Here is a 25,870-nt window from a genome sequence, read left to right on the forward strand (position 1 = left end):
ATGGGTTAAATGACACCAAACGTCACTCAACATGAAAGATAGAGGACTGACTGAGTGTGCAGTGTGTCATGGCCCTACAGCTTCCTATTCCTCCGGTGTATTGATGCAGAGAATGGCGCTGATGTCATTTCATTACTGTTATCTGTATTTCTGAGCACCACCAGGAGAAGACTGAAAAGGACGAAAACCCAGTGCATAAAATGACCAGTCAGAAGATGCCAGAAAAAGGTGATATAAGAGATATTATGAGAAAATAGACAATTAAAAATGTAAAAAGTCCCTCAACAAAAATTTTTGACTTTTCATAATGGGTAACTTCTAACTTTAAGGCTGGGTTCACACTAGAGATCTCAGCGGCTCACAGCAGGAGTCCAGTGCGTCTCCATTCACCATTTCAGGTCTGATTTCAGTCCGAATTTTGGGCTGAATTCAGACCAGAAATGAACCATAAGATGCACAGGGCTCTTGTGCAACTTGCACTTGAGCCGCTGCGGAGATGTGTGAACCGGCTCCATAGAGACCTGGTCACAATCTCCTGCTATGCGAATTGGATGCTGGGAAACCCGCATTCAATTCGCAATAGTGTGAACCCAGCCATAAAGCAGAGTTCCAGGCTTTTTTTATTAAAAGTTAGCAGCTATAAAAAGTTTAGCTCCTGACTTTTAATAAACAGACACTTATCTGTTCCACGCTGCATGGAGCCTCGCTCCTCACCCCCTCCTCTCCTCGGCGCCTCCATTGAAATTGTGGGCACCCGGCCATGACAGCTTGCGGCTTCGCGGCCGGGCACGCACTGCGCATGCGCGTGTCGCGCTGCGATCTCCCAGTGGATCGGCAATCTTCTGGGACCTGTCACGTGTCCCAGAAGATTGCCGAGAGGGAGGGGCTGCCTAGGGAGGAGGAGGAGTTGCCTAGGCGGCCTGTAGGCGGAAGCAGGAAGTGGGACAAGAAGTCTCACTCAAAACCAAGCACCCCCCCAAAAAAAAATTACATGCCAAATGTGAGGGGGCGAGGAGTGCCTAAAGCGGAAGTTCCACTTCTTGGGTGAAACTCCGCTTTAACCCCTTCCCGACCGCCGCATGCCGATATACGTTGGCAAAATGGCACTGATGGGAAAAAGAGCGTACAGGTACGTTCCCTTTAAGATGCGGCATCGTTCTGCCTAGTGACATGACAGAGATCACTGCTCCCTGTCATCGGGAGCAGTGATCGCTGTCATGTGAGTAGTAGCCCATCCCCTCCACAGTTAGAATCACTCCCTAGGACACACTTAACCCCTTGAGCGCCCCTAGTGTTTAACCCCTTCCCTGCCAATGTCATTTACACAGTAATCAGTGCATTTTTATAGCACTGATCGCTGTATAAATGACAATGGTCCCAAAATAGTGTCCGATGTGTCCGTCATAATGTCGCAGTCACAATAAAAATCACAGATCGCCACCATTACTAATAAAAAAAAAATAATAATAAAAATGCCATAAAACTATCCCCTATTTTGTAGACGCTATAACTTTTGCGCAAACCAATCAATATACGCTTATTGCGATTTTATTTACCAAAAATATGTAGAAGAATACATATCGGCCTAAACTGTGGAAAAAAATAGGTTTTTTTATATATTTTTGGCGGATATTTATTCTGGCAAAAAGTAAGAAATATTGCTTTTTTTCTCAAAATTGTCGATATTTTTTTGTTTATAGCGCAAAAGAGAAAAACCGCAGAGGTGATCAAATACCACCAAAATAAAGCTCTATTTGTGAGGAAAAAAAGACATCAATTTTGTTTGGGTGCAACGTCGCACGACCGCACAATTATCAGTCAAAGCGACGCAGTGCCGAATTGCAAAAAGTGCTCTGGTCAGGAAGGGGGTAAATCCTTCCGGGGCTGAAGTGGTTAAAGTCGAACTATAAGCAAAACTTTTTTGTTCATGTTGGATAGAGTAATGGAGGATTATAACCCCTGTCATATTTTTTTAAATTTTTTTTTGCCATCTGTGTCCCATTGCGGAGATTTCACTTCTTTTCCTGTCCCATAGCCAAGACAGGAAGTGAGAGGAAATCCCTGCAAATTTAGGGAATCCCTTGGAGTTTCCAGAACTAGTGTGCCCATTGGAAGATTTCCCCTCTATTACTTTTCTGGGGACAACCCAAAATTTGTGACTTTCTTTTACTTTCACTTTCAACGATAATTGTAAACAGGACAAATAGAGAGGGCGAATCTCCCTAATGGGGGTTCCAATCTATATCCACTCCAGCATAGCCAGTGTTTGGTTTTGTTAGTATAACATCTTTACCCCAATGTCCGAGACTCCTTTCTCTAAAACTAAAGTCATTTCTTTAGAGAAGCTCACTGAAGCATACAGGCCTCAGAAGGCCGAGCCGTCGAAATACCTCTTCTACCTCTCCCAACAGACCTTCGTGCATGAAATATGATGTCCTCTCAGCTGCTGATGTTGTGACAGTCAATGCTGCTTAGCCCTTTTTCTGTCATTTGTGTGTCTATTGAAGTGCAGTCCTTGATTTTACCAATCTGATTTAATACAGGGCACTTTTACCCCCTTCCTGCCCAGGCCAATTTTCAGCTTTATGTGCTGTTGCCATCTGAATGACAATCGTACGGTCATGCAACACTGTACCCAAACAAAATTTCTATCACTTTGTTCACACAAATAGAGCTTTATTTTGGTAGTAGGTAATCACCACTGAGTTTTCTTAGTTCTTGCTAAATAAAACTATGGTATATATCTGAAAATTGATTAATCCTGATGTATTGATGCCTCTCATTTCTTGAGGCCCTAAAATGCCACTACAGTACAAATACCCCCAAATTACCTCTTTTTTGGAAAGTAGACAGTCCAGGGTATTTAGTAAGAGGCATGGCGGGATTTTTGAAGTTGTCATTTTTTTTGTCATAGTTTTTTGGAAAATTAAGAAATATAAAAAAATGTTCACAACATATATAATATTAATAACATTTTTTTTTTAGCAATTTATTTTTTTAACACACTGGGGATCATTTACTAACGCTTGAGAGTGCAAAATGAGTCACATTTCTGCATAGAAACCAATAGAAACCAATCAGCTTCTAACCTCAGCTTGTTCAATTAAGCTTTGGCCATAAAACCTGGAAGCTGGAAGCTGATTGACAAATTTTGCACTCTCTAGCTTTAATAAATAAACTCCACTGTATCGAGAGAAATATATTGTTACCACAGTAACATTGTACCACTCTGGGGAAGTGATCAGGATTTTTTTTTTTTTTTTTTACACATGCTTGCTTATAGCAGAGAATTACATTGTTATAAGCAAGCATTTTACTAAATGAAACTGAATCAACCATAAAAAAAAAAAAGGAGAAAAGGGCGGGACTTTAAATGAGGCACGCAGTCATTGGTGAGGGGTCAAAGGAACATATATTTGATGTATATTTGATGTATATCATATTTCAGATTTACATATTTTTGCTCCTGAAGAGTGGATAAAACTCCCCGAAACGCGTCGAGCCTCCTGTACATGCAATGTTTAAACCGATCATGTGTCTAATTTTATTCATATGAATATTTGTATATTGTTATGATTATCATCAATTTTTAATACAATAGGAAGCTTCAGAGGTGGTGTAGTTCTAATTTCTCTCCACTGTCATGTATTAACATGTCCCTTTGTGTATATAGATTAATTATACTGTGACATTAATTATTACTTTGTATGATTTTTAATATGATAAACATCAGATATAGGTCCCTTTGACCCCTCACCATTGACTGTGTGCCTCATTTAAAGTCCCATCCTTTTCTCCTTTTTTCTTATACAGACAGGGATGGAGGCATGAGACCTAAACGGGTCTCTGCCTCATTCAAAGTCCCAAAATTCCCTTTTTTCTTGAATCAATCAGTCTGTATTGTTATGATTAGCTGTGATTGGTCAAAGCTAATCACATGGGCTGTGATTGGCCCTGTCTGTACCATGTGATCAAATTGACCAGTCACAGCTAGTAACACAATTGTACACAATGGATGGCATAAAAAACAAACTGTTTATAGTGTACAACTGTAATGTGACCTGCCGTGATTGGTCACAGCGATCGCATGGTACCGGCAGTGAGCTGGTACTCTGATCAGTCATTGGCTGTGTCCGTGGATACAGCCGGTGACAGATTGCGCCGCTGCATGGCCCTGCAATCGGTGCTTTCTGACAGGACCTCATATAAGTCTCGATTCAAAAGCCACCACCTGCCTGTCTATAGGCCGGAGGGGAAATGGTTAAAACTTCAGCTGGTATGAAGGTGATAATTGGAGCTTGTCAGGGACAATGCAACTATGAAGTGTTCAGACACCTGATGTGCATGCTCATTGTAGCTCACATTGAAGGAAGGAAGGATCAGAAGAAGGAAGGATCAGAAGGAGGAAGGATCAGAAGGACACACCCAGAGCCTGTAACTTCAAACACAAGGGTGCTTCAATTTTCCATGATGAAATACGGATCATTAATGTATTTAGCAAAGTTAAAAAAATAGTGTGCGTGTTTTCAGTGAACATATTTATTACAGCCTAAAAGGAGACTCATAGGCGGACCATAGATGGTATGAACTGATTCCTGCTGAATCAGCTAAAAATCGTTCCATGCGTGGCCCTTTCACCGGACTTTTGTCGAAGGAGCCAAGTGGGAAATTGTCAGCTAAACAATGCCTACATCCAGGCAGATGCAAGCACTGTTCAAGGATTCTGATAGCCAGCACTACATTTTCATCCATCCTCGCTGTTTAACGTGGATGGGGGAATAAAGTGATTTCTCTTATTCAGCTTTTTTAGGCTGAATGAGAAAAACCTTAACATACAGTACAGTATATGGCCAGTTTTAGTGCCACCACTCTAATCCCCGCTACAACCTTGTCAAACTTTGGAATACATAATACGCCTTCTGCTGTCTGCTGATAACGCACTAGTCAGCAATTGAGCAGCCTATCGCCAGGCCCCAAGGTCGGGGCTATTCCTAAGAAAGTACAACTACCAATAAAACTGCGTTATTGTTAGTAGCTGCAGTAGGGTTTAAAAAGGTGGCTAAGAGTTCATTTAGGCTTTGAAGGAAACTTACCAAACAGCTGACAGGTGAGTTTTTTGACAGGTTTGCTTTAAGAGACTCCGTCACCAGCTTAAAAAAGAGAAATAACAGCTCCCTTCCTCCTTCCATGTTTACCGCTTCAGCCCCGGAAGAATTTACCCCCTTCCTGACCAGAGCACTTTTTGCGATTCTGCACTACGACGCTTTAACTGATAATTGCGCGGTCATGCGACGTGGCTCCCAAACAAAATTGACGTTCTTTTTTCCCCACAAATAGTGCTTTCTTTTGGTGGTATTTGATCGCCTCTGCGGTTTTTATTTTTTGCGCTATAAACAAAAAAATAGCGTCAATTTTGAAAAAACGCATTATTTTTTACTTTTTGCTATAATAAATATCCCCCAAAAATATTTAAAAAAACAGTTTAGGCTGATATGTATTCTTCTAAATATTTTTGGTAAAAAAAAAAAAAACGCAATAAGCGTTTATTGATTGGTTTGCGCAAAAGTTATAGCATTTAAAAAATAAGGGATAGTTTTATGGCATTTTTATTGTTAATTTTTTTTTTTTACTAGTAATGGCGGCGATCAGCGATTTTTATTGTGACTGTGACATTATGGCGGACACTTGGGACATTTTTAACACATTTTTGGGACCATTGTCATTTATACAGCAATCAGTGCTATACAAATGCACTGATTCCAGAAAAATAATTTTCCCCATGGGGCTTTAAAACAGCAATGCACATAATGAAAGGAAGTTCTTAATGGATGTATAAAAAGTTTTATCCAATATCATGGTTTGAAGTACAGTATAGAGAATCATCTGGTACAGTAACACACATCTTATTCCCCAGTGCAGTAACAAACACATATTAATACACATAGTTAGGTTACATAATGTTACATAAATAGCAAGCCCCGACGCGTTTCAACCTGTATATGTCTTCCTTTTTTCATAATGCACTGATTCCTGTGTAAATGACACTGGCAGTGAAGGGGTTAACCACTAGGCAGCTAGGGAGGGGTTAAGTATGTCCTGGGGCGTGTTACTAACTGTGGGGGGGCGTGGCTACGTGTGACACATCACTGATCTCTGCTCCCGATCACAGGGAGCAGAGATCAGTGACACTGTCACTAGGCAGAACGGGGAGATGCTTGTTTACATTAGCATCTCCCCGTGCATCCTCTCCGTGAGGCGATCACGGGTATCCCTGCAGTGATCGAGTCCGCGGGACCCGCGACACGACTCACTGAGCTCCCGGGCAGGTGCAATGGCACAGCGACAAATTCAAAGGGACGTACGGGTACGCCCATTTGCCCAGCTGTGCCATTCTTCCCAGCGTGCACCGGTCGGGAAGTGGTTAAAGCCTTCTCCTCTTCTGGGATTGTCTAATTACTGTCTATGCAGGCCCAGCTCCTCTGCCCCTACCTTTTGCCCCCCTACATACCATTTATATGTAGCTTACTAGAGAGACGCGGAGAGGGAATAGTGTAGAGCAGGGGTGTCAAACTCAATTTCATTGAGGGCCGCATCAGCCTTATGGATCCCCTCAAGGGGCCAGCTGTATCTGCAACCCTAGATGTCCAGAGCACCCAACCTCCCCACATCAGATGTCAAGACCCCCCCTCCCACCATCAGAAGTCAAGAGTCCCCTGCTCTCCCTTACATCACAGTACACCCCTCTTACCTTGTGCTGCTGTTGGGAAGAAGCTGGGTGAAGAGCTGGGAAACAGAAAGTGCTGGGTCTGGAGGAGAACCAGAAGAGGGCTGGAGTCAGTTGCTGGAGTCTGCTGAGCACTGAGAACATGTGAGACGGAGATGAGGGATGCACAAAGAGGTGCAGGATCTGTAGGAGGAGTTCTGTCCTACGCTCTCTGTCGACTGCTGAGATGGTGAGGGGGGGGGGGGTCAGAGATGAGCCTCTTCGTGGCTGCACAGAGAAGCGCAGGATCTGGCGGAGGAGTTGTGTCCTCTCTGCTGGGACAAGGTGGAGGCAGAGACGAGGGAAGATCTGCAGCTGCAAGAGTGGTGCGAGGGCCACATGAAATGGCCTGGCTGACCGGATTTGGTCTGCGGTGTCCGACATATGTGCTGTAGAGTGTCACATCCAAAATGGAGATGCAAAGCAGCAGTCTCAGGGCTTTTGGATGTCTATACAGGAAAGTCTTTTACAGGTAAATAACATAACTATAAAAAAGTTACATGAACATATGATTTCCTAGGAAGATTTTTGTTAAACTGAATGGTCTGGCAACCGAATCAGTTTACCGGGAAAATGAATAGGTAGCAGTCCAGTGTCATCAAAGACACTTTATGGGTAGTACAGTTACTGTAGCACTTCTGCCTTGTAGCAATGGGGTTAGATTGCAACCAGGGCGCTACCCACATGGCGTTTGCATGTTTTCCCTGTGCTTGAGTGGATTTCCTCCCATACTCCAAAGACATGATTGTAGGTTAATCACAGCCTCCTATAACAGACCCTGGTAACACTCTGTTGAGTGGCTAGTGCACATTTCGGGCATTGGAACTACAAAGAATAAAGTAAGGGTTTGAGTTGCACCATAGATTGCAACATGGTCATGGCAGTAGGAAAGCGGGGGACAGTCTGAGCTGCTCTCTGAACATTAGTGTCATAGGCAGAATCCTGGTTTTCTTGTCTGCTAACTACAGACCGTGTAGGTCTTGTGACTTCTGAATCCATTTGTGGTTGACATATCGGTAGAGTTTATGTTATAAGCCAAATGACATTCGTTCATCTTGACACACTGCGAAGTGTCTGTCAGCAGGAAATGCCTGGTAGAATAACTGCTCTTAGCAGATGTGACCACTGATGTATGATGCATATTCGAGAAGCTGTCAAAACACATGTAGGCGATGGAAAAGTGATATATCCTCATCTAAATGTAGAAAAAAGTTGTGCCAGTGTGTTATACCCTGAAAATGAAGGCCATCTAGCTCCAGAATAGATCTTTGGTTGTTTTCTACCGGTTGTAGCATATGTTTCACAAGCACTAAGCTCAATAGCTGCCCCAGGCAATAAGTAGAGTCAAGCCGGGAACCATGAACGCCTTCCAGAATATACTGCAACTGTGCTAAATTTAGAAAGTCTATGGAGTTTAACTATATTAGCAAAATGTAATGGTTTTGGGTCAATGTTAGTTTAAATACAATAGGAGTCTGAGCATGGCCGAGGTTGCTCATTGTGAATCTTATATAGTCTTATATAGTGAGACCAGAGTGAGTAGCAGCAGCTGAGAGAGCAGCAGTGTACTTGTATTTACCTCAGTTTCGGTGCTTTTACTATGGATCCCATAATCAGCATATGTGAAGAAAAAATGCAAATTTTTTTATATATTTAATTTTTAAACTGCAATTGATTAGTATATTTTTCGTTTATTTTTTATATAAGCTGTATATGTCATTTCATTTTTTTTAATTTATTTATTTTGTCTTTTTCATGCAAAATTTCATTGCAATTTTTTAAAATATATTTAATTTTTAAATTGCAATTGATTTATATATTTTTTGTTTATTTGTTATTATAAGCTGTATATGTAATTTCATTTTTTATGACATCTTTTTTATGCAAAATGTAATTGCAATTTTTAAAATATATTTAATTTTTAAATTGCAATTGATTATTAGAATTTTTTGTTTAATTTTTTTTTTTTTAAGTATCTGTAATTTCACTCTTTTTAATTAATTCATTTTGTCTTTTTTATGCAAATTTTAATTGCAATTTTTAAAATATTTTTAATTAACCCTAACCCTAACTGGAAACCCTAACCCTAACTTGTTCTTTCAGGGGAAAACCCTAACCATAACCCCCTAACCCTAATGGGAAACCCTAATCCTAACCGGAAACCCTAACCCTAACGGGAAACCATAACACTTACCATAACCCTAAACTTGTTCTTCAAGGGGAAAACCCTAACCATAACCCCCTAACCCTAATGGGAAACCCTAACTTGTTCTTCAAGGGGAAAACCATAACCCTAACCATAACCCCCTAATCCTAATGGGGAAACCTTAACCCTAACAAGAAACCCTAACCCTAACCGGAAACCCTAACTTGTTCTTCAAGGGGAAAACCCTAACCCTAACCATAACCCCCTAACCCTAATGGGAAATCCTAAACCTAACAGGAAACCATAACACTTCCCATAACCCTAAACTTGTTCTTCAAGGGGAAAACCCTAACCCTAACCATAACCCCCTAACCCTAATGGGAAACCCTAACAGGAAACCATAACACTTACCATAACCCTAAACTTGTTCTTCAAGGGGAAAACCCTAACCATAATCCCCTAACCCTAACCGGAAACCCTAACCCTAACAGTAAACCATAACACTTACCATAACCCTAAACTTGTTCTTCAATGGGAAAACCCTCACCATAACCCCCTAACTCTAATGGGAAACCCTAACCAGAAACCCTAACCCCAACGGGAAACCATAACACTTACCATAACCCTAAACTTGTTCTTCAAGGGGAAAATCCTAACCATAACCCCCTAACCCTAATGGGAAACCCTAACGGGAAACCGTAACACTTACCATAACCCTAAACTTGTTCTTCAAGGGGAAAACCCTAACCATAACCCCCTAACCTTAATAGGAAACACTAACCCTAACCCTAAATTTCATGCAACTATGTTTGATCAAGTCGGGGGAGAAGCTCAATGGTGGGGTCATCTGGTTGAAATCTAACATATAGGTCAAATTCCAATTATACTTTGGCTAACAGCAATGCTAGTGGTGTATTGGATCATGCTCATTAGGGGTATATAAATGGTTTATGAAGCATATCAAGCAATTACAAGTTTTTAATTTTTTTTTAGTGTTTTTTCATCATTTGCTATCATTTTTAAGTTTTGTAATGTTAAAAAATAGGGCACCTGTAAAAACGATTATAAATGAAATCGCAGCAAAACGCCGGTACCTCGTTTTGCCGCATCTAGTTGCATTTAGCGGCGTTTCGCATCTGAAACACCGGAAACTTTGACGTCTGAAATCATTTTTTTTGCCTTCAAAGAAAAGCTTATAAACGCAACTGCCTAAAAACGACATTAAACGAACCTGTGTACATGTACACATAAAATAACGTTGGATGAGTTCAGGGGCAGCTGAAAAAAGCAGCCAACTGCCTCTGAACGTCTGTTTATCAGCAGCAGTGTACATGAGGCCTAAGCCTCCAAGTTGAAATGTATGATAGTCTACAATTCACTTGCTTGAAGTAAGGAAATAGTCTGAATAACTTCTGCTTTGGGGCATAGGTTTATTTTAAATGATAGAGACAGAATATCAACCAAAAATCCAGAAAAAAAAAAAGATACAAATATTAGAAATTGAGTTACAGTTCAGTGAGTAAAATAAGTATTTGATCCCCTACCAACCAACAATATGTCTAGCTCCCACAGAATGACTACTTACAAAGAAATGAAGGGTCTATAATTTTTTATCATAGGTGTATTTTAAATGATAGAGACAGAATATCAACCAAAAATCTAGAAAAAACATGATACAAATGTTATAAATTGAGTTGCAGTTCAGTGAGTAAAATAGGTATTTGATCCCCAAGCAAAACATGACTTAGTACTTGGTGGAGAAACCCTTGTTGGCAATCACAGAGGTAAGATGTTTCTTGTAGTTGGTTACCAGGTTTGCACACATCTCAGGATGGAGTTTGGTCCACTCTTCTTTGCTCCAATAATCTCTAAATCCTTAAGGTTTCTTGGCTGTCGCTTGGCAAAGTTTCAGCTCCCTCCATACATTTTCTATAGGATTAAAGTCTAGAGACTGGCTAGGACACTCCATGACCTCAATGTGCTTCTTCTTGAGCCACTCCTTTGTTGCCTTGGTGGTATGTTTTGGGTTATTATCATGCTGGAAGACCCACTCATGACCCATCTTTAGTGTTCTGGCTGAGGGAAGAAGATTCTCATCCAAAATTTTACAATATATGGCCCCTCAATGCTGCAAAGGTGGACTGTCCCTTTAGCAGAGAAACAGCCCCAAAGCATAATGTTTCTACCTCCATGCTTGACTGTAGAGATGGTGTTCTTAGGATCATAGTCAGCATTTTTTTTCCAAACATGGCAAGTCCAGTTAATGCCAAAGAGCTAAATTTTGGTCTCATCTGACCACAGCACATTCTCCCAATCCTTCTCTGAATCATTTAGATGTTCATTGGCATGACTGTACATGTGCCTTCTTGAGGAGGGGGACTCGCCGTGTTTGCTGTCAATCAAATGCTTTGACGAGGAAGCAGGGGGTGGGGCCAAGCTGCCAGTCTGTGTCAATAGACACAGACAGGACGGCTCGGGAGCGAGCCCCAATGTGTGCCCCCATAGAAAGGGATTTTCTATGGGGGCACCTGCCAAAGAGGAGGAGCCTGGAGCGATGGCAGGGGACCTGAGAAGAAGAGGATCAGGGCTACTCTGACCATTGCACAGAGCAGGTAAGTATAACATGTTAATTATTTTATGAAGCTTTATTGTTACTTTAAGGGGGGGGGCTGGAGTAAAACAGACATAAAAAAAGGGGGGGATACTTACCTCTTTTTAATCCGGTCACGTGATCCTGCAGCTCCAGCTCCCCAGTGTCAGTGAGTGGTGGTTGCAGGGGCGAGGAAGGAGTACCAACAATGGCTGGGCCATGTGAACCTATGGGTGACATCAAAGCTTTTGGAATTCACAACTGTTATCGAGCGCTTCCTTGCACGGGGGAGCCAGAACTGCAGGATCATGTGACTGGATCTGACCACATTATAAAAAGGCAAGTATACTAATCTTTTTTTGTATAGGGTATACAGGATAGATAGGAGCGGGGGGGGGGGGGGGGGGGGACATTTTTACAAAGTTATGTTAGGCTTTACTACTATTTTAAGATAACAAAGTAAAACAAATAGCTTTTTTTGTGATATTTGGGCTGATTTACTGGAGAGTGCAAAATCTGGTGCAGCTCTGCATAGAAACCAATCAGCTTCCAGGTTTTATTGTCAAAGCTTAACTGAACAAGTTGCAGTTAGAAGCTGATTGGCTACCATGCACAGCTGCACCAGATTTTGCACTCTCCAATTTTAGTTAAATAGAAAGTTGGGAGGAAGGCCTCAATAAGAGACCCTCAGTGGATAGACAATTTAAGTAAATCAACTCCACTGTCTTGCAAAAATAAACTTTTTTGTTATGCAATTCTAGACAAAAAAAAGTAACAAAACATAAAAAAATGCACTTTTTCCTTTTTTGATCTGTGTTTAAAAAAATGTTACTGTAGAACAAAGTATCTATTCATCAGGATAATTTATCCTGTTTAAAATTACACTAAAATTGTGATTCTGGCACAAAGTGTTGCAAAGATATTTACAAAGGACATACGAGAGTTTCTCTTTCAATTTCAAATTTCAATTTTAGATGCAATACAAAAAAATTTTTTTTTTAAAATAAAGAACAAACAAAACACATAAAAAAAAAAAAAAGTTCACATTAATGGTTAAAAAAACTGAAATAAAATAACAGCAGGAAAATAATAGCTGAAGGGAGAAGGTGAAGAAGGAGTTGATTAAGATAAACTAAGGGGTTATAGGGGTTAAATAAGCATAGGTAGGTCATGGCAGAAGGGTTGGACATATAAGGTTACTGGATGATGAGGTTTTTTGAAAACGTGTAGCATGCTGTCAGAAGCCAGAAGATAGAAGTACAATTAAATCAAACTTGTTAAGTAATAAAAGTAAAAAGAACAAACGTAGTCAAAACATAGCCAAAGTTCAGTAACCGGAACAGATAGTCAGCCAAGCCAGAAGTCAGGGAACAATGTAGTGGAACAGCAAGCAGGATCTGGAGCCAGAAGGGATGTCAGCAAAGCAAGTGTCAGATAAGGGTCCAAGATGCTGAGAGCGGTAACCTCTTGCGACTAAGCTCACTCCACTCCTGGAGATGGTACAGGGGGTGAAGGGCACAAAGAGGCACGAGTCACCAGCAGGCTGGGCAGGTCTCGTGTGAAGGTCACCGGCAGGGAGACAGCTGTGCAGGACTGGAAGACGCTGAAGCTCAAGAAGGAGGATGAACAGCTGATCCAACAACAGGCCGGGGGTCAAACACCGTTGACTAGTAAGAGTCTCTAGATAGGCAAAAACAGTCTAGTGCAAAGGACTGTTAGCAGGTCTGTCAGCAGGCTGATGACTTAGTACTGAAGATTGATAGCAAAGCCGTAAACAGGCCAAGGGTCAAACACAGGTAACTGGAAGCAAAGTCTGTGAGCAAGCCAGGGGTCGAGCACTGAAGACAATAGCAAAGTCCAGGAGCAGGCTGAGGGTCAATCACTGGAGACAGGAAGCAATATCCGTAGACAGGCCGAGGGTCAAACACAGGAAGCAAATGGAGAAGTCCGAGAGGCAAGCTGAGGGTCAGATGCAGGAAGAGATCAGAGCAGGTCAAGGTCAATCTGGGTCACAACAGGTAATCAAGAATCAGGACACAAGCAGGAAACACATGGGGAGCTGAAAGACAAACCAGCAATCTGGTCATGGCACAGAGTGGCTTTTATAGGCCAGTGGGAGGCTCATGTTGTGCACGCTATTGCGTACGCCGTTCTGCTGAATCGCGCACGCGCATAGCCGTTTCGCTGAATTGCACACAAACATTAGCTGTTTAGCCGAATTGCGCACGCGCATTAGCCCTTTTGCTGTATTGTGCCCAGGGATGCGCCGGAGTGCTGCTCTACCGCACATGTGCGAAGGAAGGCAGCGAGACTGGTACTTGCCTCTTTCCTGACAGTTCCCCCCACCCCGAGGGGCGGCCTCTGGACGCCCAATCTGGACAGTAAGCCTGGGTGTTTCTTGTGGAAGGCTTGGATTAAGCGTGGAGCGTGTAAATTACTTGAAGGTTCCCAAGAATTATCCTCAGGGGGGTAGCCCTTCCATTTAATCAAGTACTGGAGCTGCTTGCCCTTCTTCCTGCAGTCAATTATAGCTTTTACTTCAAACTCATTCTCGCCATTGATTTTAACCGGAGGAGGAGGTGGTCTTTTTCTTCCTGAAAAAGGGCTAGGAATCACCGGTTTCAGTAGGGATGCGTGAAACACAGGATGTATCCTATAGGAACTGGGTAAGGTTAATTTAAAAGCCACAGGGGTCACAATCCTTTTGACTTTGAAAGGCCCGATGAATTTCGGTCCTAATTTCCGAGAAGGACAAGGTAGCCTAAGGTTGATGGAGGATAGCCAGACTTCATCCACCAACCTTGAAGGCTGCATTTTCCTTTCTTCCCTTGTCATTGTGTCTTTTGTAACTGTCCTGGGCCTTCTGCATGGTTTCCTGAATTTTTTGGAAATTTAGCGAAGCCAATGAACCGCTGGACACCTTTTTTATCTGCAGGGGCAGGCCATTCTTGAATTGCTTTAACCTTTTCCGGGTCCATTGCGACCCCATCGGTGGAAATAATGAATCCTAGAAGAGTTTTTTCAAATTCACATTTCTCTGCTTTAAGGTAAAGTCCATGTTTTCTGAGGATAGTAAGAACTTTCTTTACATGAGTCTGGTGTAGTTCAATGGTAGCAGAGAAAATAAGGATGTCATCTAGGTACACAATTACAAAATTATCAAGGTACTCTCGAAAAATGTCATTTACCTGAATTGCACACAAACATTAGCCGTTTAGCCGAATTGCGCACGCGCATTAGCCGTTTCGCTGTATTGTGGCCAGGCATGCGCCGGAGTGCCGCTCTACCGTGCATGTGCGAAGGAAGGCAGTGATATTGGCAAGACTGGTACTTGCCTCTTTCCTGACAGCAAGTCTTGAACAGGATCGCAGGAGATAGTTTCTGTGATGTTGACCAAGGCAAAGGCAGAGCTCCTCTGGACTGGACAGCTTAAGTAGGCAGGACTGACGAGCAGGATATCATCAACAGGTGAGTAATTATGGAGAGATAGGAGCTGGCAATTATCCGACAGCTGAGCAGCTAGCTCAGAGAAGGAAGGGCTGAGCCCAGCCCTCACACACGCCCAGTGTCCTCAGCTGATTAAGTTGACTCTGTCAATGCCATGCCATGCCATGGCTCTGTCCAGTGCCATGCGTTGACTTAAATGCTGTTTGAGTTCTTCACATAGACAAATATAGAGATAAGAAATTCTGACACTCCTAAGCAATATGTTTGTTCCGGGCAAGTGAACTAAACATAGTGAATCCAGACAGTCAGGTAACTAGCATTTACAAGAGTAGGTCAGCACTGTAAGCTCCCATACTCTTTTATTATGACAGAGTGAAGATGTATGCAAAACAAAAGAAGAAAGCACCCTTGCAGCCCACTGTATATTTGCTTACCAAGGGTTATTCCAAACGAACCTTGACTTGAAAATAATAGAGTAACTGGTAGTTTGCTGAGGCAGATCCCATAAGGATCCTCTGTTAGAAGTCTGTTCTGTGATGATTCATTTGCATGCGGTTTGAAAAAAAATATATATATACACCAGGCTTTTTCAAAATAGCCTGCTGGTGAAATGATCTTTATTTCTGTGCGGTTTACCCTTCCAGGAGCCAAGAGATGGGTTTTCATTGTGGTTTACCACTGACACTTAGAGGTCCCTGCGACCTTGCTAAACTTAAGCATCTGTTTGTTTTAATTTGTTTGTGAACCTATAGAGGAACTCTGCTGGGTTTGCACTAAATGCCATTTTACTTTTATAAGGACATCAAGCAATATAAAGTCAGTAGGGGACTTAAAATGAAACCAAATCCTCCTTTTCTTTACAGCCAAGGAAGCTGCCATCTTAGCCTCTGTTTGATGTGCAGTTGCCAGGATAGTGCACATGTGATCAGCTATGACACCAGTCATTTGATGGTTTGACAGTTTTGCTAACAGCTAACATAAGAATACCAGTAACTGTAAGGCCTCTTTTACACTACCTCTTTTATACTAAAGCACATGCCTGTGGAGGGTCATATTTGCCTGCGCAGGTGTTCCATGCATCCCTGTTCAGGCAGTCACATCCATGGAGGTACATGGCCCCTAAAATGCACTGTCTACTTTCGGGGCCGTGCACCCACATGGATGTCAGATTGGGAGCAGCTCCTGTATCCCTGCAGCTGCTGCTTCCTAATTTACATCAATAGCCTGCCTGCCTGTGTAAGAATGCGCGGAATGCCTGTGCATCTCTGTGCGAGTAAACACGGCCATCCACCGGTGTATGCTTTAGTATATCCCTTGAGAACAAGGCCCTAACCACTTCAATACCCGCGTATAGTCATATGACGTCCACAGATGGGATCTCCCATCCTGGGTGGACGTCATATGACGTCCTGGGATTCCCGGCCATCTAGGGGGCGCGCGCGCCGCCGGGAGCGCGCGCGCCCGCCGCGTTCCTCGGGACCCGGTGCGTGTGCCCGGCGGCCGCGATGTCTGCCGGGCACCCGCGATTGCCCGTTAACCGGGCCGGCATGTGGATCTGTGTGTGTAAACACACAGATCCACAGCCTGTCAGCTCTGAGGAGAGCGATCTGTGTTCCCAGAACGGAGGAACACTGATCGGTCTCCTCCCCTAGTGCGTCCTCTCCCCCTTCAGTTAGAATCATTCCCTAGGAAACATACTTAACCCTACCCCGCCCCCTAGTGGTTAACCCCTTCACTGCCTGTCACATTTACACAGTAATCAATGCAATTTTATAGCATTGATCGCTGTATAAATGTGATTGGTCCCAAAAATGTGTCAAAAGTGTCCGATGTGTCCGCCATAATGTCGCAGTCACCAACAAAAATCGCGATCGCCGCTAAAAAAATAAAAAAATATTTTTTTTTTTAAAATGCCATAAATCTATCCCGTATTTTGTAGACGCTATAACTTTTGCGCAATTCAATCAATATACGCTTATTGCGATTTTTTTTACCAAAAATATGTAGAAGAATACGTATCGGCCGAAACTGAGGAAAAAATGTGTTTTTAAAAAAAAAAATTGGGCTATTTATTATAGCAAAAAGTAAAAAATATTGTGTTTTTTTCAAAATTGTCGCTCTTCTTTTGTTTATAGCGCAAAAAATAAAAACCGCAGAGGCGATCAAATACCACCAAAAAAAAGCTCTATTGGTGGTGAAAAAAGGACGTCAATTTTTTTTGGGTACAACGTCGCACGACCGCGCAATTGACGTTAAAAGTGCGACAGCGCTGAAAACTAAAAATTGGCCTGGGAAGGAAGGGGGTGAAATTGCCCTGTATTGAACCGGTTAAAGCATATGGGAATCCAAAAAAAAAAATGTAATATACAGTAGTACCTTGAATTGCGAGCATAATTCGTTCCAGAAGCATGCTTCTAATCCAAAGCACTTGTATATTAAAGCGAGTTTCCCCATAAGAATAAATGGAAACTCAGATAACTAGTTCCATGGTCACTGCTCGTGTATGCAGTACCGCATGTGGTCAGAGGTGCGGGGGCGCTGGAGACACTTGGGAACTGAGCGTCTCCGAGCATCTCCGAGTATCTCCGAGCGTCTCCGAGCGTCACCGGTGCCCCTGCACCTCTGGCCACATGCGGTACTGCACACCCCAGCGGCTTGAATCCTGCTTGTCTTGCGAGACAACGCTTTCAAATGGAGTTAGGAGTTTAAAAAAAAAAAAAAAAGCTTGTAGTGAGAAACGCTCGTATACCGCGTTCCTCGCAATTCGAGGCTTTACTGTCTTGCAGCTTACTAGATGTGTTGACTACATTTGTTTTCCTTTTTTTCCCCCGATTTTGTTTTCTTTGTTTTTACCTGGTGATCCTTGAAATATCACACTTTCCAAATGGTTACACTCATTACTGCACTGTATCTAAACAAGGAGCCATAGTTGGACTTCAAGTATGTCAACCTTTCTTTTATCTCTATTACATAGTGTTGATGGGATTATTAGTTCACAAAAGAAAGACAACATTGTTTTTGCTCACTGGAAGGAACAAGTATATGGTATTTCTAGCAAGATTAACCGGTATCTTCTGCACTTTCTGAAAATGTTATTAGCCTGCAAAAAGAAAACTAGCTCGGCCATCACATCTAAGCTGAAATATAGTACAGTTTTGTTGTGTTTAGATATAATTACCTCAATTCTTAACACTAACCTAACCCCTTAGCTAAGCCCTTACACCAATTATCCCCGCCTAGATTCTTATAGTTTTACATAATGCAGCAACATCAACACATGTAGGACACCCAACATTAGAGGCAATTTATTCTTCTAAAGCAAATACACTTTTGCAGAGTGGTACTGACTAGTATTCCAATATTTCTCTTCCCCCCCCCGTAGTTTTTATCCATTACTCAGCTACTGTGACCCCAATGCTGATGGGGAGGGGCAGCGGAGGAAGGATGCTTTGCATGGGACTTGTATACAATTTTTCGGCAATTTTTAGGCATTTTGCCAAGGCACCCCTGGAAAAACCTCAAGGCACCCCAGGGTGCCTGGGCAACCTCGTTGAAAAAGGCTGCCCTAGATAACCACACACTGCCCAAGCCACATCTTCGCAGCAATAGTGCTGAAAATAATGGCTTTCATTTTGATAGATTTGCAGATCAATGGTGATCAGCTATGTTCTTTATCGTTCTAGGTGATGCTGGTTGGCGATTCTGGAGTGGGAAAGACTTGTCTTCTGGTCAGATTTAAGGATGGCGCATTCCTGGCTGGCAGTTTCATCTCCACTGTTGGGATTGACTTTCGGGTAAGCTGCTTTCCATACTTTCTTTTACTCTTCATCAGAGACATCGATGTTATGAATATGGACTTCTCACCTAATGCTGGCCTTTGGTTTAGGACCATGTTGTATCATTCTAATCTCAGGGGCTGTGATATCTGCACAGCAAGGTACCATTTCACCTAGAAATTGTAGTTATAGAAAGTTGAATCTCCTACCAGCTTTTTCATTCTTCTCTGAATTACATTGATGAGTTTGTGGGCGTAAAAATGGTTGGGAACTGCAGTAGTCTCACCACTGATGTTCCCAAAAAGGGAGTCTACTGGTCGGATTAGGGCAGGGCTGGACTGGGACAAAAATGTGGCCCTGGACTTCATCCAGACCGGCCCAGGGCACAGCACATCCTTTTTGAGAATACATACATACATTTTTGCGAATAGCTAGACTTTAGCTTTTCTTCCACATTAGTACTTAAGGCCCGTACACACTATATGAAAATCGGAAGTAAAATTGCATCCGATGAACGATCAGCCGATTTTCAGATCGTTAGTACGGTGCTTTGGACAGCCGATTCCGATCTTTCGTCCGACAAAAGCTGTGCAGACTATAAAATTTTTGTTGTACGTGAGCTCAATGTCCGATTTTAGTTTAATTAGTAAGTTTTTTGTCTGAAAAAAATTGTAAGAGCCAGACTACACATGCTCAGAACAAAAGAATACATACAAAACTAGTCAACACATGACGTCACTTCTGAAGTTGTATTCTGTCGTATGAGAATTTTCGTATGGTGAGTAACCTCTTCACTTTGGACATGAGACCAGCATGCAACAAAAAACAGAGGAATGGTCGTCCGAAAATCTGATCGTGTGTACGATGCTTTAATCTTCCCAGTGTTTTCTGTTTTTAAAAGACACCACTGCCTGAAGAAACTGCAGAGTCTGGTCCAGGAGTTTTGGTTGCTGATCCCCTGCTGCGGTCAGTGGTTGGATCCGCTGGACCCTATGTCACAACTGTGTCCTGTAGGAACGTAGGAGCCAGTGGGAGAAACCACAGAGAGGAGCTGGGACCAGACATTTGACACTTCCTGAAATGTCAGATTCTGAAGGTTCTTCAACCAGTGGTATCTCTTCCCTATAGTAAAATTCAGCAACAGGGGCAGCTGGAGAGGTATTAACTGTCTTCTTTGTCTTTCTTTAGATTTCTTTTCAAATGACAGAGTCACTTTTGAGTCAAAAAGTAGATCTTGCTTGCCATGAATAAACATTTTTTGCTCCTTCGTGTTTCATTAAACTAGACAAACTAGATCACCTTGCCTGTCTAAAAGGACATTTGTGGTGGAGTTTCTGTGGTCTTGAGACCTGTCTGATAGTCTTAAAGTGGTTGTAAACTCTGTTACACCACTTGTACTTACAGGCAAGCCTATAAGGCTTGCCTGTAGGTACTGTGAATATCTCCTAAACTTGCACCAATTAGGAGATATTCAGAGTGCGTGCAGCTGATGACATCACCGGCACACGCGCTCTATAGGTCTGGCTTACAGTGCCGGAAATGGCGGGCTCCTGCGTGCATGTGCAGGAGTGACGTTATCATGCCCCCTGGCCACTCATGTAGCCTGAGGCCACGAACCCGGAAGGAAGACGGGGTGAAGATGGCAGTCGTCTCAGTGGCGCCGTAATGCTTCGTTCTAAGGTAAGTCATTGCTTTGCGGAGGGTTTTTTTTTTTTTACCACCAGCGGTTTACAACCGCTATAAAGCAGAACTAAACCCATTGATTGAAAGCCCAAGTTTGCCTAAAACAAAAACAAACAAAAAATCAGCACAAGGGATGTTACTTACCTTCACTGAGATATATGCTGCTGTGTCCTTTTGCCGAAATCTTCCTCCTCCAATGCCCCTTACCCCCCACCTATCAATCTTCTACCCATCCTCCATTGTCTTTCGTTCATGGAAGCTGTAGTAATGGCTTCAAAGAATTGAGGAGGGGGTGCAAAGGGTAGGCATCTACCAGGCATCTCTATCGAAGGGTCAGCACCTTTGGTGAGAACTGTCACGACCCGGTGGTGTGGTGGGGGGGGGTATCAGAGGAAGAAGGCTTCACCAAAAGGAGGACACAGCAGTACAAGAGACACGTCTCATCAAAGCTAAGTAATGTCCCATGTACTGAATTTTTGTATTATTTTTGTTGTTGTTATAGGTAGCATTAGGCTTTAACTGTTTCACAAAACAGTTACACTCAAGGTATGCCATGAATGATAACAGTCACAGCTGCTTGTGTCCTCAACCAAACAGTCAAGCCATCAAATGGCTGGTGTCATGACTGGTCACATCTTCAGCACCATGGCAGGTGGAGATCTACGAGAGAATACATGGAGGCTTCCTTGGCTGAAATGGATAGTAGGGTTTAGTTCTGCTTTAAGTTGACCATACATAGCTCAAATGTCAGCTGATTCCTGTTGAATTGGCCAAAATTCGAGCTCTGGGGGCCCTGTCTGTATCACTCAATTCCACAAAAATCGATTGCAAAAATCGAGGAGCCCAGTGGAAAATTTTCAGCCAAACAGTGATTATAAGATGGAGTCATTTTTCAGGTATTCATCTGCAGGTGTCATGGCTGTTTGAATACAATAACCAGCAGTGGAAATTCCTCCATACCTGCTGGTAATGTGTATGGGGGAATCGATTGACTTCTCTTGTTCAGCCCCATGCATGGCTTTACAGAGGAAAACAATCTATCCTAATGTAACCTATCTATTGTTTTAAAAACTTTGCTTCTCTGTATACAAATAAATCTATATGTACCCCGGGGGTGGCCTTATATGCCGATTGCAAATGATCCTCTTTTTTAATTATTGAGATAAATATCTTAGATTAGGTCTAATTAATTAGCAGGCGGTATGCTAATTAATTGTTGATTTATATGAATTAATTACCTGTGTTAATTTGACTCATATACCATGATACTTGTTATAATAAGTGATAATTCATAATATTCTATAATTTATTTATATTTGAGTAATGAGTTAGGTTTGTTCGTGTGTTAATTTGTTTGATTAAATGTTTAGGGATGCGCAGAGATTAGTCGAAGTTTAACTAATTTCATTGACTATTGTCAATCATTTTAATAAAAACTGAAATGTCTGGCAGAAGGAAAATTCGAACTCATATTCCAGGCTATCCCTTCATTAAAAAAAAAAAAAAAATCAATACCTGGATTTTTAAATGCTGCTTCAATAAGTACTAAAATCTGTCTTTATATTGATTTCCAATAATCCCTATGCAAGCTAGTACTCAGTACACAGAGATGGAGGGCGGGTGACAGTGGGTGTCACTGTATCAGGGTCGTATTGCATTATACAGAGTTGTCAATGTAAAGCTGAACATGCACTAGTAGAATTTAATTTACAATTTTTCATTTTAATAATGTTCATTCGATTTTCTAATCGTTAGTGGGGTCAGATCGACGTTCATTTTCGACTGCAGTGATGAGAAAATTCAAAAGAGCAGAATGGAAATTTTTATTTAGAAATGAACAAAATTCTTACATTGTATGTGGTTTTCATTCATGAAATTTCATTCACTCCAAAATCAAATGTTGAAAGCTAACAAATATTTGAAGCAGTTTTAAATGATTATCGTTATTTAGTTTCATACTGGGAAAAGGCTTACAGGAGAGGAAAGCGCAGAGAGACCTCATCTGTGCTCCACCATTGTCCAACCAGAAGGTTTCTGGCGGGGTGGTTGTTGTTGGAAAGGTACAACAGCAAAGATGCTTATAAACTGACTATATATATATATATATATATATATATATATATATATATATATATATATATATATATATACATATGCATTATACCTATCTATGCCAGCAGGTGGTGCTGTACTATTATAGTATATAGTTCATGTATTCTATGATATGAGAGGAAGTACCTTCTGTATCTAAGTGTGCCTTGTTTGTGTTTAGCTTCCTGTTCTCTGATAAAAGGCATGTAATATATTTCTCCATAAAAGTAAAGCCGTTTGCTGTATCCAAGAAGCTTCCAAAGCATGATTTCAGTACTCTAATGGGGCGTACACACGGTCGGACTTTTCGGCTACAAAAGTCCGACAGCCCGTCCGACAAACTTTCAACTGAATTTTGGCGGACTTGCGGTGGACTTTCTAACGAACTTACTTGCCTACATACGATCAGACAAAAGTCCGACAGATTCGAACGTGATGACGTACACCGGACTAAAATAAGGAAGTTGATGGCCAGTAGCCAATAGCTGCCCTAGCGTGGGTTTTTGTCCGTCGGTCTAGCATACAGACGAGCGGACTTCTGGGTCCGGCGGAGTTACAACGTAAAGATTTGAAGCAAGTTCCAAATCTAAAGTCCGTCAGATTTGCAACTGGAAAAGTCAGCTGAAAGTCCGGGGAAGCCCACACACGATCGGATTGTCCAACAGATTTGGTCCGTCGGCGTCCGTCGGACTTTTGTAGCCGAAATGTCCGACTGTGTGTACGCCCCATAATAGTTACCAAGCTGTAATGCTCCTCTGTTGTACAGAAAACCAATGTCTATCACCTGTCTATGATGCATGGCAGGGGGTGTGTGAATTCCAGGACTGGCTGACCTGATTTGCAAATCTTTGGCCTGTAAAAGGACCCATATACTGTACACTATATATAAATGCAAGGAGGCTCCCCTTTCCCTTCGGAACTGCCTTAATTCTTCATAGCATAGATTCAACAAGGTGTTGGAAACATTCCTCAGAAATTTTGGTTCATATTAACATGATAGCATCACGCCGTTGCTGCAGATTTGTCTGCTGCACATCCATGATGCAAATCTCCCGTTCCACCACATCCCAAAGGTGCTCTATTGCAGTGGTTCTCAACCTCAAGTACCCCCAACAGGCCATGTTTTGGGAACTTCCCTTAGATAAAATAGCTCTAATCAGTACCATGTCATTGATATTGATTTAAAGCAGCTGTGCAAAGTAAAGGAAAACATGGCCCGTTTGGGGTACTTGTGGGCTGAGGTTGAGAACCACCACAGCTTGCTATGGGGGCTTTCGGCAGTGGGGAGAGACCTGACTGGGGACCCTAGAAGAGGAGGATCGGGGCTGCTCTGTGCAAAACCAACTGCACAGAACAGATAAGTATAACATGTTTATCTTTTTTTTTTTTAAATGGTTTTGCAATCACTTTAAATGTTTCAAAAAGTTATTTAAATGAGATGAACTTTTGTACCAGTCGCTCCTCCATACACATTCAAGAGTTCTATTCTGTTTATTTCACAGCTGGGATCCCGATAACGGTTTACTGTTCATTGTTTTTATTGTAAAGCTTTTTATTGTCTGCATTGCTTCTTTTTCATCACCAATAAATTCACAGCAACAAAAGCTCATACATTTGCATTTCAAATACGAATTTAGTTTTATGGCTACAGTCCAGCTTTGGCGTGTTTTGTATTAACTGAATCATTTTAAATCAACTTTATTCATCACAGTGAGGAGCAAGTATGAAAAAAAAAAAAAGACGTTAAAAAATGACACGTTTATTTATTAACAACATACCAGAGTCCTTTTGGAGTCCCTGTAACCAGAAGAAAACAAGTTGATTTTATTTTACATATTTTTGTCTTTTTCTTTTTGATAATAAACATATTCAGGATAAATCTACAGTTATTTGGTAAATGCCCCTCATTCCTACCAGCAGCCTCTTCTAAGTCTTAACCACTCAAGGACCGGACCTATTTTTCAGACTCTGTGTTTACAAGTTAAAATCTTTTTTTTTTTTTTGCTACAAAATTACTTATAACCCCCAAACAATATATATATATTTTTTTCTAACACCCTAGAGGATAAAATGGCGGTGGTTGCAATACTTTCTGTCTCACCGTATTTGTGAAGCGGTCTTACAAGTGCACTTTTTTTTTTTGGAAAAAATACACTTTTTTGAATAAAAAAATAAGACAACAGTAAAGTTAGCCCAATTTTTTTTTATATTGTGAAAGATAATGTTATGCCGAGTAAATTGATACTCAACATTTCACGCTTCAAAATTGCGCCCGCTCGTGGAATGAGGACAAACTTTTATCCCTAAAAATCTCCATAGGCGACGTTTAAAAATTTCTACAGGTTACCAGTTTTGAGTTACAGATGAGGTCTAGGACTAGAATTATTGCTCTCGCTCCAACGATCACGGTGACACCTCACATGTGTGGTTTGAACACTGTTTTCATAGGCGGGCGCTACTCACGTATGCGTTCGCTTCTGCGCGCGAGCTTGTTGGGACGGGGCACTTTAAATTTATTTATTTTTTCTTATTTATTTTATTTTTATTTTGACACAAAAAAAAATGTGGGTCACTTTTACTCCTATTACAAGGAATATAAGCCCCTTGTAATAGAAAAAAAGCATGAAAGGACCTCTTAAATATAAGATCTGGGGTCAAAAAGACCTCAGAGCTCATATTTACACTAAAATGCAATAAAAAAAAAAAAATGTCATTAAAAAAATAAAATAAATGTCTCTTTTAAGAGCACTGGGTGGAAGTGATGTTTGACGTCTCTTTCCCCCTCCAATGCTATGGAGCCTAGCGGGGGCCATCTTTCCCTCACTTGGCATCCAGACAGTGAGGGGAGCAGACGCAATCGTCACCACCGCTGCCGACGGCTCCGGTAAGCGGGGAAGACGACCGGAGCGCAGCGGGAGGGGGGCCCTCTCCCGTCACCGATAAAAGTGATCTTGCGGTGAATCTGCCGCAGAGACCACTTTTAACTTAAAGAGAAACGCATGCCAGTTCCGCTCCCCTTGCCTTGCGGCTTCACAGCCAGTTACCTACTGTACATGCTTGAATCACACTGTGCTTTGTGAATGGACTGGCTACAGGGGGAAGGAGGGGGGGGGGAAACTTTTGGCTCACTTTGCCATAGCTGTCAAAACAAGCTACCCCCTCCCTCCACCCCCCAAAGGTGCCAAATGTGGCAGCAGACAAGTGGAACTTCCCCTTTTGGGTGGATCTCCGCTTTAAGTTGGCCATACACTGTGCACATTTGGTCTGGTTCCTGCTGGCCCCCCTCCATTTGACAGAAGCCAATCATTCAATCGACTTTTGCCAAACCGAACCTGTTGGAAAATTACTTCCAAACAACAGGTGCATCCAATCAG

At 42.0% G+C, this 25,870-nt stretch overlaps 1 protein-coding gene across 1 annotated transcript in view; it reads left to right on the forward strand.

The window, feature by feature from the left end:
* The window catches only part of RAB26 (RAB26, member RAS oncogene family), a 417,846-nt gene that overhangs the window by 34,061 nt on the left and 357,915 nt on the right, over positions 1 to 25,870 (forward strand). Inside the window, exon 2 of the mRNA XM_073636482.1 lies at positions 18,630 to 18,740. Coding sequence (XP_073492583.1) covers positions 18,630 to 18,740 — 111 coding nt within the window. The remainder of the gene's footprint in view (positions 1 to 18,629; positions 18,741 to 25,870) is intronic.

Source organism: Aquarana catesbeiana, linkage group LG06 (genome assembly GCF_042186555.1).
Source record: "Aquarana catesbeiana isolate 2022-GZ linkage group LG06, ASM4218655v1, whole genome shotgun sequence".
In the NCBI taxonomy this organism is placed as follows: domain Eukaryota; kingdom Metazoa; phylum Chordata; class Amphibia; order Anura; family Ranidae; genus Aquarana; species Aquarana catesbeiana.